The 14,859-nt window shown below is 42.6% G+C and overlaps 1 protein-coding gene across 2 annotated transcripts in view; it reads left to right on the forward strand.

The window, feature by feature from the left end:
• LOC115203524 (coronin-2B) overlaps positions 1-14,859 on the forward strand; it is a 104,318-nt gene that overhangs the window by 79,200 nt on the left and 10,259 nt on the right. For both annotated transcript variants that reach the window (XM_029768286.1, XM_029768287.1), the window contains exons 2-4: positions 779-979; positions 11,482-11,598; positions 14,171-14,320. In XM_029768286.1, the coding sequence (XP_029624146.1) occupies positions 779-979; positions 11,482-11,598; positions 14,171-14,320 (468 nt within the window). The remainder of the gene's footprint in view (positions 1-778; positions 980-11,481; positions 11,599-14,170; positions 14,321-14,859) is intronic.

The raw sequence follows: 14,859 nt of genomic DNA on the forward strand, positions 1-14,859 counted from the left end.
ATTGAACGTTTGCCACACTGCAAACATTTCACACTCTGACTAACATGGGATTTGAATTGCCATGACAGTACTGACAAAATTCCTCTGAACTACAGGGGCGGACAGAAGGGATTTTGAAGAAAGCAACACTCCTCTTTAATATCTTTACTAATGGGGGATTCTCTAGGGATTTTAGATCAGCAATCTCAAAGTTAAATGAGAAATCCACCCAAAAACGATATTTTGGTATTTGTTTCATTAGTCCATTGTTGATGTAGTCCCAAAATGTTTTACCTGTCAGCAATCAATTTTTCAAGATATATAACTTTCAAAATACAGAAATCTTCACCATATGATGATGTTTTTTGCGTCATGTGATACAAAATGCATCACAAAGAGATGATTTCTATATTTTGAAAGTTGATTGCTGACAATCAAAACATTTTGGGACTATTTCAACAATGGACCAAAATACCAAAATATTGTTTTTTGGTGGCGTTTTCCTTTAATTCTCTAATGTGGTATGATCATTTTGTGTTTTTTTCCCTAAATCTAAAATAATCCAATTATGTTCAACAAGCCGGTTGATCTAAGCTATTAACCATGAATGCCCACTAACCTGTCAACTAAACAGCTGACATTGACCAGCATATACATTAACCAGAAAACCACCATGTCAGCACATTGAACATGATAAAACAGCAACTAACTGGTGCCTTCAATATAGCCCAGTGCTGGTATTGCAGAAACTCCTTTCTGAACCTCCCTCTTTAAAATCTCTCTATTTCTTCTCCATCAGATGTCATGGCGTCCGACATACCGAAGCTCCAAGTTTCGAAACGTCTACGGCAAAGTGGCCAACCGAGAGCACTGCTTTGACGGCATTCCCATCACCAAGAACGTCCATGACAACCACTTCTGTGCCGTCAATGCCAAGTTCCTGGCCATCGTCACGGAGAGTGCCGGTGGAGGGTCCTTTATCGTTATCCCTGTCTCCCAGGTAACCATGGCAGCAGGCCAACAGTGAGGCATTACGTTCTCTGGGCTGCATATCTCTCTGAAACATCTACTCTGAGAATGATTTGTATGTTTTCACATTAGGTTGTCCTTTTCTCAAAGTCAAAGCACATGACATTCTTTCACTCCTTCCACCACCAATGTATAGCACCCATTTGGGTGGTGCCACGGCAGCCATTTTACGTAATAACGATCACCACACATGTGGTGAGGTGTGATTGACTTCTAATATAACCCTGTAACGACCAGTGCCAACCCTAACCCCGTAAAGACCAGTGCCAACCCTAACCCTGTAAAGACCAGTGCCAACCCTAACACTGTAAAGACCAGTGCCAACCCTAACCCTGTAAAGACCAGTGCCAACCCTAACCCTATAACGACCAGTTCCAACCCTAACCCTGTAAAGACCAGTTCCAACCCTAACCCTGTAAAGACCAGTTCCAACCCTAACCCTGTAAAGACCAGTTCCAACCCTAACCCTGTAAAGACCAGTGCCAACCCTAAGCCTGTAACGACCAGTTCCAACCCTAACCCTGTAAAGACCAGTTCCAACCCTAACCCTGTAAAGACCAGTTCCAACCCTAACCCTGTAAAGACCAGTGCCAACCCTAACCCTGTAAAGACCAGTTCCAACCCTAACCCTGTAAAGACCAGCTCCAACCCTAACCCTGTAAAGACCAGTTCCAACCCTAACCCTGTAAAGACCAGTTCCAACCCTAACCCTGTAACGACCAGTTCCAACCCTAACCCTGTAAAGACCAGTTCCAACCCTAACCCTGTAAAGACCAGTTCCAACCCTAACCCTGTAAAGACCAGTTCCAACCCTAACCCTGTAACGACCAGTTCCAACCCTAACCCTGTAACGACCAATTCCAACCCTAACCCTGTAAAGACCAGTTCCAACCCTAACCCCGTAAAGACCAGTGCCAACCCTAACCCTGTAAAGACCAGTTCCAACCCTAACCCTGTAAAGACCAGTGCCAAGCCTAACCCTGTAAAGACCAGTGCCAACCCTAAGCCTGTAACGACCAGTTCCAACCCTAACCCTGTAACGACCAGTTCCAACCCTAACCCCGTAACGACCAGTTCCAACCCTAACCCTGTAAAGACCAGTTCCAACCCTAACCCTGTAACGACCAGTTCCAACCCTAACCCTGTAACGACCAGTTCCAACCCTAACCCTGTAAAGACCAGTTCCAACCCTAACCCCGTAAAGACCAGTGCCAACCCTAACCCTGTAAAGACCAGTTCCAACCCTAACCCTGTAAAGACCAGTGCCAACCCTAAGCCTGTAACGACCAGTTCCAACCCTAACCCTGTAAAGACCAGTGCCAACCCTAACCCTGTAAAGACCAGTTCCAACCCTAACCCTGTAAAGACCAGTTCCAACCCTAACCCTGTAAAGACCAGTGCCAACCTCATACTCCTCAACCAGATACCAAATCCAACAATGTAGCTAACAATGGTACGCAAGACTTGCACTTAAATATCCTGAAGGACATTGTTGTAATGGAAAATGTGTAGCTTTCAAAGACCTTAACAGTATGGACTGTGGTGGGAAAATGTTGATTTTACCTGAAGAGGAGTCTGGTTTTCATTAATGATTCCAGTGATTACTGGAAATACATTTGGATGACATATGATATTTATGTTTTACTGTTCTACAAAGCATACCTTTTCTGGAGATCTTTAAACACTCACCTTTAGGTTTAACGTGGAGTTATGATAATACTGTGTTGTGTGATTGTATATATTAAGCATCTCCAATCCAAAATTAAATCTAGAATCGGCTTCCTATTTCGCAACAAAGCCTCCTTCACTCACGCTGCCAAACATACCCTCGTAAAACTGACCATCCTACCGATCCTCGACTTCGGCGATGTCATTTACAAAATAGCCTCCAATACCCTACTCAATCAATTGGTTGCAGTCTATCAGTGCCATCCGTTTTGTCACCAAAACCCCATATACCACCCACCACTGTGACCTGTATGCTCTCATTGGCTGGCCCTCACTACATATTCGACGCCAGTCCCACTGGCTCCAGGTCATCTATAAGTATTTGCTAGGTAAAGCTCCACCTTATCTCAGTTCACTGGTCACGATAACAACACCCACCCGTAGCACGCGCTCTAGCAGGTATATCTCACTGATCATCCCCAAAGCCAACACCTCGTTGGCCGCCTTTCCTTCCAATTCTCTGTTGCCAATGACTGGAATGAATTGCAAACATCGCTGAAGTTGGAGACTTATATCTCCCTCACTAACTTTAAGCATCAGCTGTCTGAGCAGCTTACCGATCGCTGCAGCTGTACATACCCCATCTGTAAATAGCCCATCCAACTAACTACCTCATCACCATATTGTTTTTATTGACTGTTTTTGCTCTTTTGCACACCAGTATGTCTCATCAGCCCAGGCAGGGAAGTTATAAACTTGATCTCCAATATAAAAAGCATCTAGACGTTATCTCACATTTCTTTTAGACTAACATTTGGTGTTCAACAGCAGAGATCTGTAATAACCTTGCTGTCTGTCTTGCCGACATTTGTAACATTGTTTCAATATAGAAATTTGACCTCCAGGTGTCCTATGGTACTGAACGTGTCGGGAGTCGGGACGAGACAGACAAGCTGGCAGCTTTCCTCAGCCAGTCGAAATAATGAATCAGACCAATTTTTAGGGATATATTGGAACAAATGTCAATAGAAAAACACAAAATGCAGCTAGTTTTCAAGAGAGAAAATGTTCTATGCCAGGTGAAATCTCACATCATTAGCTCATTGTTATGGATGTATCCCAAAAACAATCACGAGAAAACAGCTTAAACAAATGCAAATGCGGCTACTTTGTTGTTATTCTGGCTACACTGTTTGATGTGACTGTGGTAGCAAAAGTTGGCTAGTTAGCAAGCAAGGGATAAGAACGTTGCCAGCCATCATGGCAACAGAACATTTACAACAAACGACTGAGTCGCGTCCATAGATTTAGAACAAAAAGACTTAACTACTGGGTCGCGTCTCTGGCAACCGAACCGATAGAACGAAGGACCAGCCGGTTTGGGTAGCAACCCTAGATTTGTGTTGGGGATATATCTCGTGGAAGGATGAAACAGTATGAATAAATTAATAAAAAATATATATTTGTATGAAAATATGTCAATCATTATTTGAATGTTGTATAAATGTGATAATGCCCTTGAAGCAGGAGTTTGGAGGATATTGACACGGTTTGCCGGCCCTCGACTTCATCTCTGGCCTAATAACACCTGTGCCAATATATCCTCCAAACACTGGCTTCTCTGGCATCATCGTTTAAGTAGATGTTTGTACTCAATCACATCCTCTCTTTGAGACTTATCAAAATGGTTATTAGCCCGAATGGCTGTAAATAGTATGAAACCCATCTGCACCCTGGGATATAAAAGACCAACTACTATTTACTGAGTCCTGTCTCTTCAAGACAGACTTTGCCAAGATATTTCCACTGCTTCTGGCTGCAAAGCCTTTTATCCTGTGTGCAGGCCAAATCAAACTGTTACCAGAGGGCAGTGCACATCTGAGTTCAAGCCTTGATATGGTAATTCAGCAAGATGCTGTTATCCAAAGCAACTCTCTGTAAACATACAGTATATGTTCCATGAGTGACTTAAAGCCCAGCTTTGGTGTGGCAGCACTATGCTCTAATCAACTAAAGCAGTTACATTTTACATTTCCCCCATTGATGTTTCATTTGAAGTAGTGGAATAGAGTCCAATCCAGGGTACAAGAAGATCTGCAGCTGCTACAGGGTGTAAATATACATCTCTGCGGAACCAATATTCTAATTAGGAAAAGCAGTTATAGGAATGAAATGGGTAGGACACACACTATAATAGAAAACCACTGTGGGGAATTTTCTGCTCTAGTATTTTACAGCTATTTATTGAATGGGAGAGTTTCTCAGAGTTTCATCAGTTTCTGCATTTTCACCACGTGAAATATGGTGAAATATGAAAGCCACTCAATTAAAATGTTGCAGATATATCGTATTAATACCATATTCAAAGTTTTGAGGGATTTCTCATTGCCGTTAGTTGACTTGGCACTTCCATGAACGATGGTCTTTGAGGGGACAAGCTATGAACAATACCGCTCTCCTCCAAGATCTTCCATTCTTTATTGCCATGATCCCTCTTTTTCCACCTCATGCCAAGTTATACTACACTACCTAGCATGCCCCACCCTGTCCCTGTCATGATCCCAAAGCATTCTACAGCTTTCACTTGGATCAGGCATCAATGGCTCTTTTGTCATGGGTATCCAGAGTCATTCAGCTTACTGTGTTGTAATTCATCTGGCTGAGCTCATGGCTTTTATCTGTTCGATTGCCTCATAATTGGCTCATGTGTTTCGGTGTAAGACTTGGGCTACTTTCACAGCCCTCCTCAAAGCAGCTTTCTGCTCGTCTGATTGCAGAATCTTCAACACATATTTTTAACCCTACATTTATTTCTAGTACCATCCACAGGGTCTGGAAGGCGGCTCATATACTCCCCCTTCACAAATGTGTTGACCCGTATGACCTAAATAATTATAGCCTCATTTCCAAACTCCAATGCCTAGCAAAGATTATTTTATAACTATGAAATGTATTCAAAATGTACAGGAGTCAGGTTCCAGACCAGGTCATAGCACCATCTCTGATACTTCTTTGGTTTTAAATTATGTTCTTAATTGTTTGGATGAGAAAAAACATTATGCAGACCTTTTTATTGACCTGTCTAAAGCCTTCAACACTGTGGATTTCGCATTACTTATTCAAAGGCTTTCATCAATTGATCATGACCAGGCTGGTTTGAAACTATATTAAAGGACAGAATACAGTGTGTATATACTGATGGTGTTAAATCAGGTTTTCTGGATTTAACATAGAGTGTCCCACAGGGATTGATTCTTGGTCCTGTTCTTTTCACTATTTACATTAACAATATTTGTTTATCTGGAGAAGAAGAAAAGAAAATGTCACCTGTATGCAGATGACACTGTGGTGCATGCTATTGCCCCCACAGCTGACCAGACTCTATCAGAGCTTTAATCTGTCTTTATTGCCCTGCAGAAAGCTTTTGTTGAACTGAAATGGTTACTTAATGCAGGTAAAACCAAGTTATTATTATTATTATTATTTTCCAAATCATGTAAAAATGTATCTGATGATTTATGCATACCTACTTTGGACAGTGCCCTCATTGATCGTGTCCACGCTTATAAATATCTGGGCATCTGAATTTACAAAAAGCTACTATATCTTTTCAAAGAAGCATTTTGATGAGTTAGTTAAGAAATGTAGAATTAAAATAGTCTTCTTCTGTCAGAACAGGTCCTGTCTTTCGTTAAAAAGCAAAAGACAAATAATTCAGTCAACATTCATTCTGGTTATTGACTACGGTATAGTCATCTAACGGTTAAGCTAGCTATAAAGAAAAACTAAACAACCACCTGTTTGATACACAATCCCTTCACACCTGTCTGAAAATTCTGTGTTATGGTTGGAATAACTTTTGTTGGCTGTTATTCATTGGCTTAAAAATCTGGTGTTGATTTTGAGTCTATGAATATGTTCACAGCATTACACACAGACACACAGGAACAATATTGTGTGCATCACCTGAACTTTGCCCTGTTTTAGGAAATACTATACGTTATATGACAGTAGGGCTGGAGTAGTGGAATGGAAATAGCATACAGAGGCTATGACTCTCGTTCAGTGAAGAAGGGAAAAAACATGAGTAGAAGAAGTATGGTATGCAAAATGATGTCACCAGTCACAGTTTAACCATCGGAAAATCCACCCCCACTGCCATGCTGGGTAGATGCAGTCGTTGTGGAGAGAGATATCCCACTGCTATGCTGGGTAGATGCAGTCGTTGTGGAGAGAGATATCCCACTGCCATGCTGGGTAGATGCAGTCGTTGTGGAGAGAGATACCCCACTGCCATGCTGGGTAGATGCAGTCGTTGTGGAGAGAGATATCCCACTGCCATGCTGGGTAGATGCAGTCGTTGTGGAGAGAGATATCCCACTGCCATGCTGGGTAGATGCAGTCGTTGTGGAGAGAGATATCCCACTGCCATGCTGGGTAGATGCAGTCGTTGTGGAGAGAGATATCCCACTGCCATGCTGGGTAGATGCAGTCGTTGTGGAGAGAGATATCCCACTGCCATGCTGGGTAGATGCAGTCGTTGTGGAGAGAGATATCCCACTGCCATGCTGGGTAGATGCAGTCGTTGTGGAGAGAGATATCCCACTGAGCACAGATGTCATTTCAACGTCTACTTTTGATTTACATTTGGTTGAGTTGTGAACTATTATGTAACCTTCAGGTGAAACTGAGATATTAAACCTACAGATATTATGGAACCTTCGGGTGAAACTGAGATATTAAACCTACAGATGTTATGTAACCTTCAGGTGAAACTGAGATATTAAACCTACAGATATTATGGAACCTTCAGGTGAAACTGAGATATTAAACCTACAGATATTATGTAACCTTCAGGTGAAATTGAGATATTAAACCTACAGATATTATGTAACCTTCAGGTGAAACTGAGATATTAAACCTACAGATATTATGGAACCTTCAGGTGAAACTGAGATATTAAACCTACAGATATTATGTATTATGGTTCTACAGATATGATGTAACCTTCAGGTGAATCTGAGGTATTGGTCCTACAGATATGATGTAACCTTCAGGTGAATCTGAGGTATTGGTCCTACAGATATGATGTAGACCTGTATAAGGAGAATGTACTTATCAAGTAATAGTGTGTGTGTGTTTCTCACCAATCAGTGTGTGTGTGAATGTGTGAGTGTGTGTGTGTGTGTGTGTGTGTGTGTGTGTGTGTGTGTGTGTGTGTGTGTGTGTGTGTGTGTGTGTGTGTGTGTGTGTGTGTGTGTGTGTGTGTGTGTGTGTGTGTGTGTGTGTGCGTGCATGTGTTTCCCTATCAGTGTGTAGAGCTGCTGTGTGTCTAAGTGTGAACGCAGCAGGGTATAACAGCCCTGTGTTAGAGTCTCTGGTGAACACAGCAGGGTATAACAGCCCTGTGTTAGAGAGTCTCTGGTGAACACAGCAGAGTATAACAGCCCTGTGTTAGAGAGTCTCTGGTGAACACAGCAGGGTATAACAGCCCTGTGTTAGAGAGTCTCTGGTGAACACAGCAGGGTATAACAGCCCTGTGTTAGAGAGTCTCTGGTGAACACAGCAGGGTATAACAGCCCTGTGTTAGAGAGTCTCTGGTGAACACAGCAGGGTATAACAGCCCTGTGTTAGAGAGTCTCTGGTGAATACAGCAGGGTATAACAGCCCTGTGTTAGAGAGTCTCTGGTGAACACAGCAGGGTATAACAGCCCTGTGTTAGAGAGTCTCTGGTGAACACAGCAGGGTATAACAGCCCTGTGTTAGAGAGTCTCTGGTGATAATGTGTTGTGTGGCTGTTGCCAGATGACATCATGAGAATGTCTTTGATTGGAAGTCTTTTGTCTTTAACCCTTAAAGGGAGCCAACCAGTGTACTGAATGCCCAGAGGACCTGGTTCAACCCAAGGTCTCATTCACACCATCTCAGAATTGTGATCCAGATTCACCCTGGCTTCTGCCTGATGCCCTCCTGTTCTCCTCTATTTATTCATATTCAAAGACTTCGATTTCCATAACCAATTTAATAATGGCATAATCCTGTAAGACTTACACTGAGGCCCAATATGCTTCTACAAAATGATATCAAGCTTTGTTTTAATATTTTATCAGATGTGTTCCCCACTTTCCCTCAGCTAATGAGGAATGAATATTTCTGATTAAAACGGTGACATCTGTCATGTCTGTTGAGTATTGAGGACCTATGGGAAATCAAACAGGAGATGATGAGTTTAGCCAATAGAAGAAATCTCTGGAAGAAAGTCTACATTAGAAAATGACACACTAATTGACTAAAGTTGGTAAAGTTTTACTGTGGGAAGCTGTTGAGATTGGACTCTTTTTCTGAAAAGCCTGGGTAGGAACTTTAGCTGTAAATCTGTTCTGCCATGAAAAGGATACTCCAAGTTATGAATGCTGGCCTTGGTTTGTCACACACATACACACACACACACAAATACAGTATATACAGTGCATTCGGAAAGTATTCAGACCCATTTTGTTACGTTACAGCCTTATTTTAAATTGATAAAAAAAATACAGAAATAACTTAGCAATCTACACACAATGCCCCATAATGCCGAAGAAAAAAATGCTTTTTAAAAATGTTTGCAAATGTATTACAAATAAAAAACGGAGATATAACATTTACATACGTATTCAGACCCTTTATTCAGTACTTTGTTGAAGCACCTTTGGCAGCGATCGGTGGCAGGGACTGGGAGACTAGTCGGCATTGAGGGAAAGATGAATGGAGCAACGTACAGAGAGATCCTTGATGAAAACCTGCTCCAAAGCGCTCAGGACCTCAGACTGTGGTGAAGGTTCACCTTCCAACAGGACAACGACCCTAAGCACACAGCCAAGACAACACAGGAGTGGTTTCGAGACAAGACTCTGAATGTCCTTGAGTGGCCCAGCCACGGACTTGAACCCGATCGAACATCTCTGGAGAGACCTGAAAATAGCTGTGCAGCGACGCTCCCCATCCAACCTGACAGAGCTTGAGAGGATCTGCAGAGAAGAATGGGAGAAACTCCCCAAATACAGGTGTGCCAAGCTTGTAGCATCATACCCAAGAAGACTCAAAGCTGTAATCACTGCCAAAGGTGCTTCAACAAGGTACTGTGTAAAGGGTCTGAATACTTATGTAAATGTCATATTTAAGATTTCGTTTTTTAATACATTTGCAATGCCATTATGGGGTACTGTGTGTAGATTGATGAGGGAAAAAATAATTGAATCAATAAGGCAGTAATGTAAGAAAATATGGAAAAAGTCAAGTGGTCTGAATACTTTCCGAATGCACTGTATATATAAATATAAAAATGCATGCACGCACGCACGCACACGCACACACACACACACACACACACACACACACACACACACACACACACACACACACACACACACACACACACACACACACACACACAGCCAGTTCCACTCAGGCATGGCCTGAAGCTCTCAGCCATATGTCTCTGAGGAAATAAGAAGGAGGTCAGTGGATTGAAGTGACATCAAACATTCATGACATCATGACCAACATTGAGAGGTCTCAGCCATGATCCATCCAAGTCTGTTAATCCAGCGCCTCACTGTGGACGTAGAGGCACATTGCAATAGCAATCCTTTGGTTGGCCCTGGTTCTTAAACAAAGGAAATTATGTTAGTTCTTCAATGTGTATTTCTCCGCTGCATTGTGTTTATGTTGATTGTGGACTTTAACAGCCAAGTGTTGAGTTTGTTTGGTAATTGAAGGATCAGCGGGGATAACATTGTTACAGAATCAGTACACTTTCATCATGGTTTCTTAGCACCCCAAATCTTCAGTTACACTAAGTCAACATTTATCTGTAAGGGTGAATGTTTAAAAGAGACGTTATTTGACTGGGGTCATCAAATTATCCAATCAATTTTGTAGGGTTGTGTTAACTGTTTACATGGCTAGTGTTACTCAGTGGTGTCCTCAGACCTTGACATATGTAGGGTTGTGTTAACTGTTTACATGGCTAGTGTTACTCAGTGGTGTCCTCTGACCTTGACATATGTAGGGTTGTGTTAACTGTTTACATGGCTAGTGTTACTCAGTGGTGTCCTCTGACCTTGACATATGTAGGGTTGTGTTAACTGTTTACATGGCTAGTGTTACTCAGTGGTGTCCTCAGACCTTGACATATGTAGGGTTGTGTTAACTGTTTACATGGCTAGTGTTACTCAGTGGTGTCCTCAGACCTTGACATATGTAGGGTTGTGTTAACTGTTTACATGGCTGGTGTTACTCAGTGGTGTCCTCTGACCTTGACATATGTAGGGTTGTGTTAACTGTTTACATGGCTGGTGTTACTCAATGGTGCCCTCTGACCTTGACATATGTAGGGCAGTGTTAACTGTTTACATGGCTGGTGTTACTCAATGGTGCCCTCTGAGGGCTCCCGAGTGGCGCAGCGGTCTAAGGCACTGCATCTCAGTGCAAGAGGTGTCACTACAGACCCTGGGTCAATTCCAGGCTGTATCACAACTGGCTGTGATTGGGAGTCCCATAGGGTGGTGCACAATTGGCCCAGTGTTGTCTTGGTTTGGCCAGGGTAGGCCGTCATTGTAAATAAGATTTTTTTCTTAACTAACTTGCCTAGTTAAATAAAGGTATAAAAAAATGTACCTTGACATATGGCCTGTATATATATATGTGTGATGTCATCATTTGGAAAATACATAGTCATGTACATATCAATTATGGTGATAGAGAGCCATTGAAGTCTGTTCTCCTCAATATATGATCAGTATGTTTGTTCTTTCATTTCAGGCCGGCCGCATCGACCCCCACCACCCCAAAGTGTGTGGCCACCAAGGCAATGTCCTGGACATCAAATGGAATCCCTTCTTTGAAAACATCATAGCTTCCTGCTCTGAAGATTCCTCTGTAAGTGCACACACACACACACACACACACACACACACACACACACACACACACACACACACACAGTAAACTGCTGTTTCTGCTGACTCATTGACTGTGCAGCTACAGTTGAAGTTGGAAGTTAACATACACCTTATCCAAATACATTTAAACTCAGTTTTTCACAATACCTGACTTTCAATCCTAGTAAAAATTCCCTGTCTGAGGTCAGTCAGGATCACCACTTTATTTTAAGAATGTTAAATGTCAGAATAATAGTAGAGAGAATGATTTATTTCAGCTTTTATTTCTTTCATCACATTTCCAGTGGGTCAGAAGTTTACATACACTCAATTAGTATTTGGTAGCACTGCCTTTAAATTGTTTAACTTGGGTCAAACGTTTTGGGTAGCCTTCCACAAGCTTCCACAATAAGTTGGGTGAATTTTGGCCCATTCCTCCTGACAGAGCTGGTGTAACTGAGTCAGGTTTGTAGGCCTCCTTGCTCTCACACGCTTTTTCAGTTCTGCCCACAAATTTGCTATAGGATTGAGGTCAGGGCTTTGTGATGGCCACTCCAATACCTTGACTTTCTTGTCCTTAAGCCATTTTGCCACAACTTTGTTAGTATGCTTGGGGTCATTGTCCATTTAGAAGACCTATTTGTGACAAAGCTTTAACTTCCTGACTGATGTCTTGAGCTGTTGCTTCAATATATCGACATACTTTTCCTTTCTCATGATGCCATCTATTTTGGGAAGTGCACCAGTCCCTCCTGCAGCAAAACACCCCCACAACATGATGCTGCCACCCCCGTGCTTCACGGTTGGGATGCTGTTCTTTGACTCGCAAGCCTCCCCCTTTTTCCTCCAAACATAACGATGGCCAAACAGTTATATTTTTGTTTCATCAGACCAGAGGACATTTCTACAAAAAGTACGATCTTTGTCCCCATGTGCAGTTGCAAACTGTAGTCTGGCTTTTGTATGGCGGTTTTGGAGCAGTGGCTTCTTCCTTGCTGAGCGGCCTTTCAGGTTATGTCGATATAGGACTCGTTTTACTGTGGAAATAGATACTTTTGTACCTTTTTTCCTCCAGCATCTTCACAAGGTCCTTTGCTGTTGTTCTGGGATTAATTTGCACTTTTCGCAGAGCGGTATGACAGCTGCGTGGTCCCATGGTGTTTATACTTACGTACTATTGTTTGTACAGATGAACATGGTACCTTCAGGCATTTGGAAATTGCTCCAAAGGATGAACCAGACTTGTGGAGGTCTACAATTTTTTCCTGAGGTCTTGGCTGATTTCTTTTGATTTTCCCATGATGTCAAGCAAAGAGGCACTGAGTTTGAAGGTAGGCCTTGAAATACATCCGCAGGTACACCTCCAATTAACTCGAATTAGGTCAATTAGCCTATCAGAAGCTTCTAAAGCCATAACATCATTTTCTGGAATTTTCCAAGCTGTTTAAAGGCAGAGTCAACTTAGTGTATGTAAACTTCTGACCCACTGGAATTGTGATACAGTGAATTATAAATGAAATAATCTGTCTATAAACAATTGTTGGAAAAATGACTTGTGTCATGCACAAAGTAGATGTCCTAACTGACTTGCCAAAACTATAGTTTGTTAACAAGAAATATGTGGAGTGGTTGAAAAATTAGTTTTAATGACTCTAACCTAAGTGTATGTAACCCCGACTACAATTGTATGTTAGTTCTGCGTCCCGTAGTACTTTCACTTATTATAGGATAATCTCCTCAGTACATCACAGAGCTCCACCACTGAGCTCCCTCACAGAGCTCCGTCACAGAGCTACCTCACAGAGCTCCCTAACAGAGCTCCCCAACAGAGCTCCCTCACAGAGCTCCATCACAGAGCTCCGTCACAGAGCTACCTCACAGAGCTCCCTAACAGAGCTCCCCAACAGAGCTCCCTCACAGAGCTCCCTCACAGAGCTCCGTCACAGAGCTACCTCACAGAGCTCCCTAACAGAGCTCCCCAACAAAGCTCCCTCACAGAGCTCCCTAACAGAGCTCCCCAACAGAGCTCCCCAACAGAGCTCCCTCACAGAGCTCCCTCACAGAGCTACCTCACAGAGCTCCCTCACAGAGCTCCATCACAGAGCTCCATCACAGAGCTCCCTCACAAAGCTCCCTCACAGAGCTACATCACAGAGCTACATAACAGAGCTCCCTCACAGAGCTCCATCACAGATTATATGGTCTATTTCCCATCAAGTATACAGCAGCTCCCTATGCTGACATCTTCAATACACACATACAAACTGTCAATCTGATCACAAATAGGATCATGATTACATTGGAGAGACGAGTGTATGACTGGCTAAAGTATCAAAGGTCTAAACGTTAGGTTGACATTGAAGTATCAAAGGTACTCTAACAAAGAATGAAACAGTAATTCAAATGAATTTTGTGAATTTGCTTACTAAAGATTATGCTAATTGTGTTTGTGTGTTCATGTGTACGTGCATGTGTGTGTGTGTGTGCGTGTGTGTGTGTGTGTGTGTGTGTGTGTGTGTGTGTGTGTGTGTGTGTGTGCACTTGTGTGTGTGCACTTGTGTGTGTGCCAGGTACGAGTATGGGAGATCCCAGAGGGAGGGCTGAGGCGAAATATGACAGAGGCCATGATGGAGCTGTATGGACACAGCAGGCGCGTGGGCCTCATCGAGTGGCACCCCACCAGCAGTGGAATCCTCTTCAGCGCTGGCTATGACTATAAGGTATCATCATAGTTCACTGGCTATGACTGTAAGGTATCATCACAGATCACTGGCTATGACTGTAAGGTATCATCACAGATCACTGGCTATGGCTTTAAGGCATCATCACAGATCACTAGCTATGGCTGTAAGGTATCATCACAGATCACTGGCTATGACTGTAAGGTATCATCACAGATCACTGGCTATGACTGTAAGGTATCATCACAGATCACTGGCTATGACTGTAAGGTATCATCACAGATCACTGGCTATGGCTTTAAGGCATCATCACAGATCACTAGCTATGGCTGTAAGGTATCATCACAGATCACTGGCTACGGCTTTAAGGTATCATCACAGATCACTGGCTACGACTGTAAGGTATCATCACAAATCACTGGCTATGACTGTAAGGTATCATCACAGATCACTAGCTATGACTGTAAGGTATCATCACAGATCACTGGCTACGACTGTAAGGTATCATCACAGATCACTGGCTATGACTGTAAGCTATCATCACAGATCACTGGCTATGGCTTTAAGGTATCATCACA

The sequence above is a fragment of the Salmo trutta genome, chromosome 12, assembly GCF_901001165.1.
Source record: "Salmo trutta chromosome 12, fSalTru1.1, whole genome shotgun sequence".
Taxonomy (NCBI): domain Eukaryota; kingdom Metazoa; phylum Chordata; class Actinopteri; order Salmoniformes; family Salmonidae; genus Salmo; species Salmo trutta.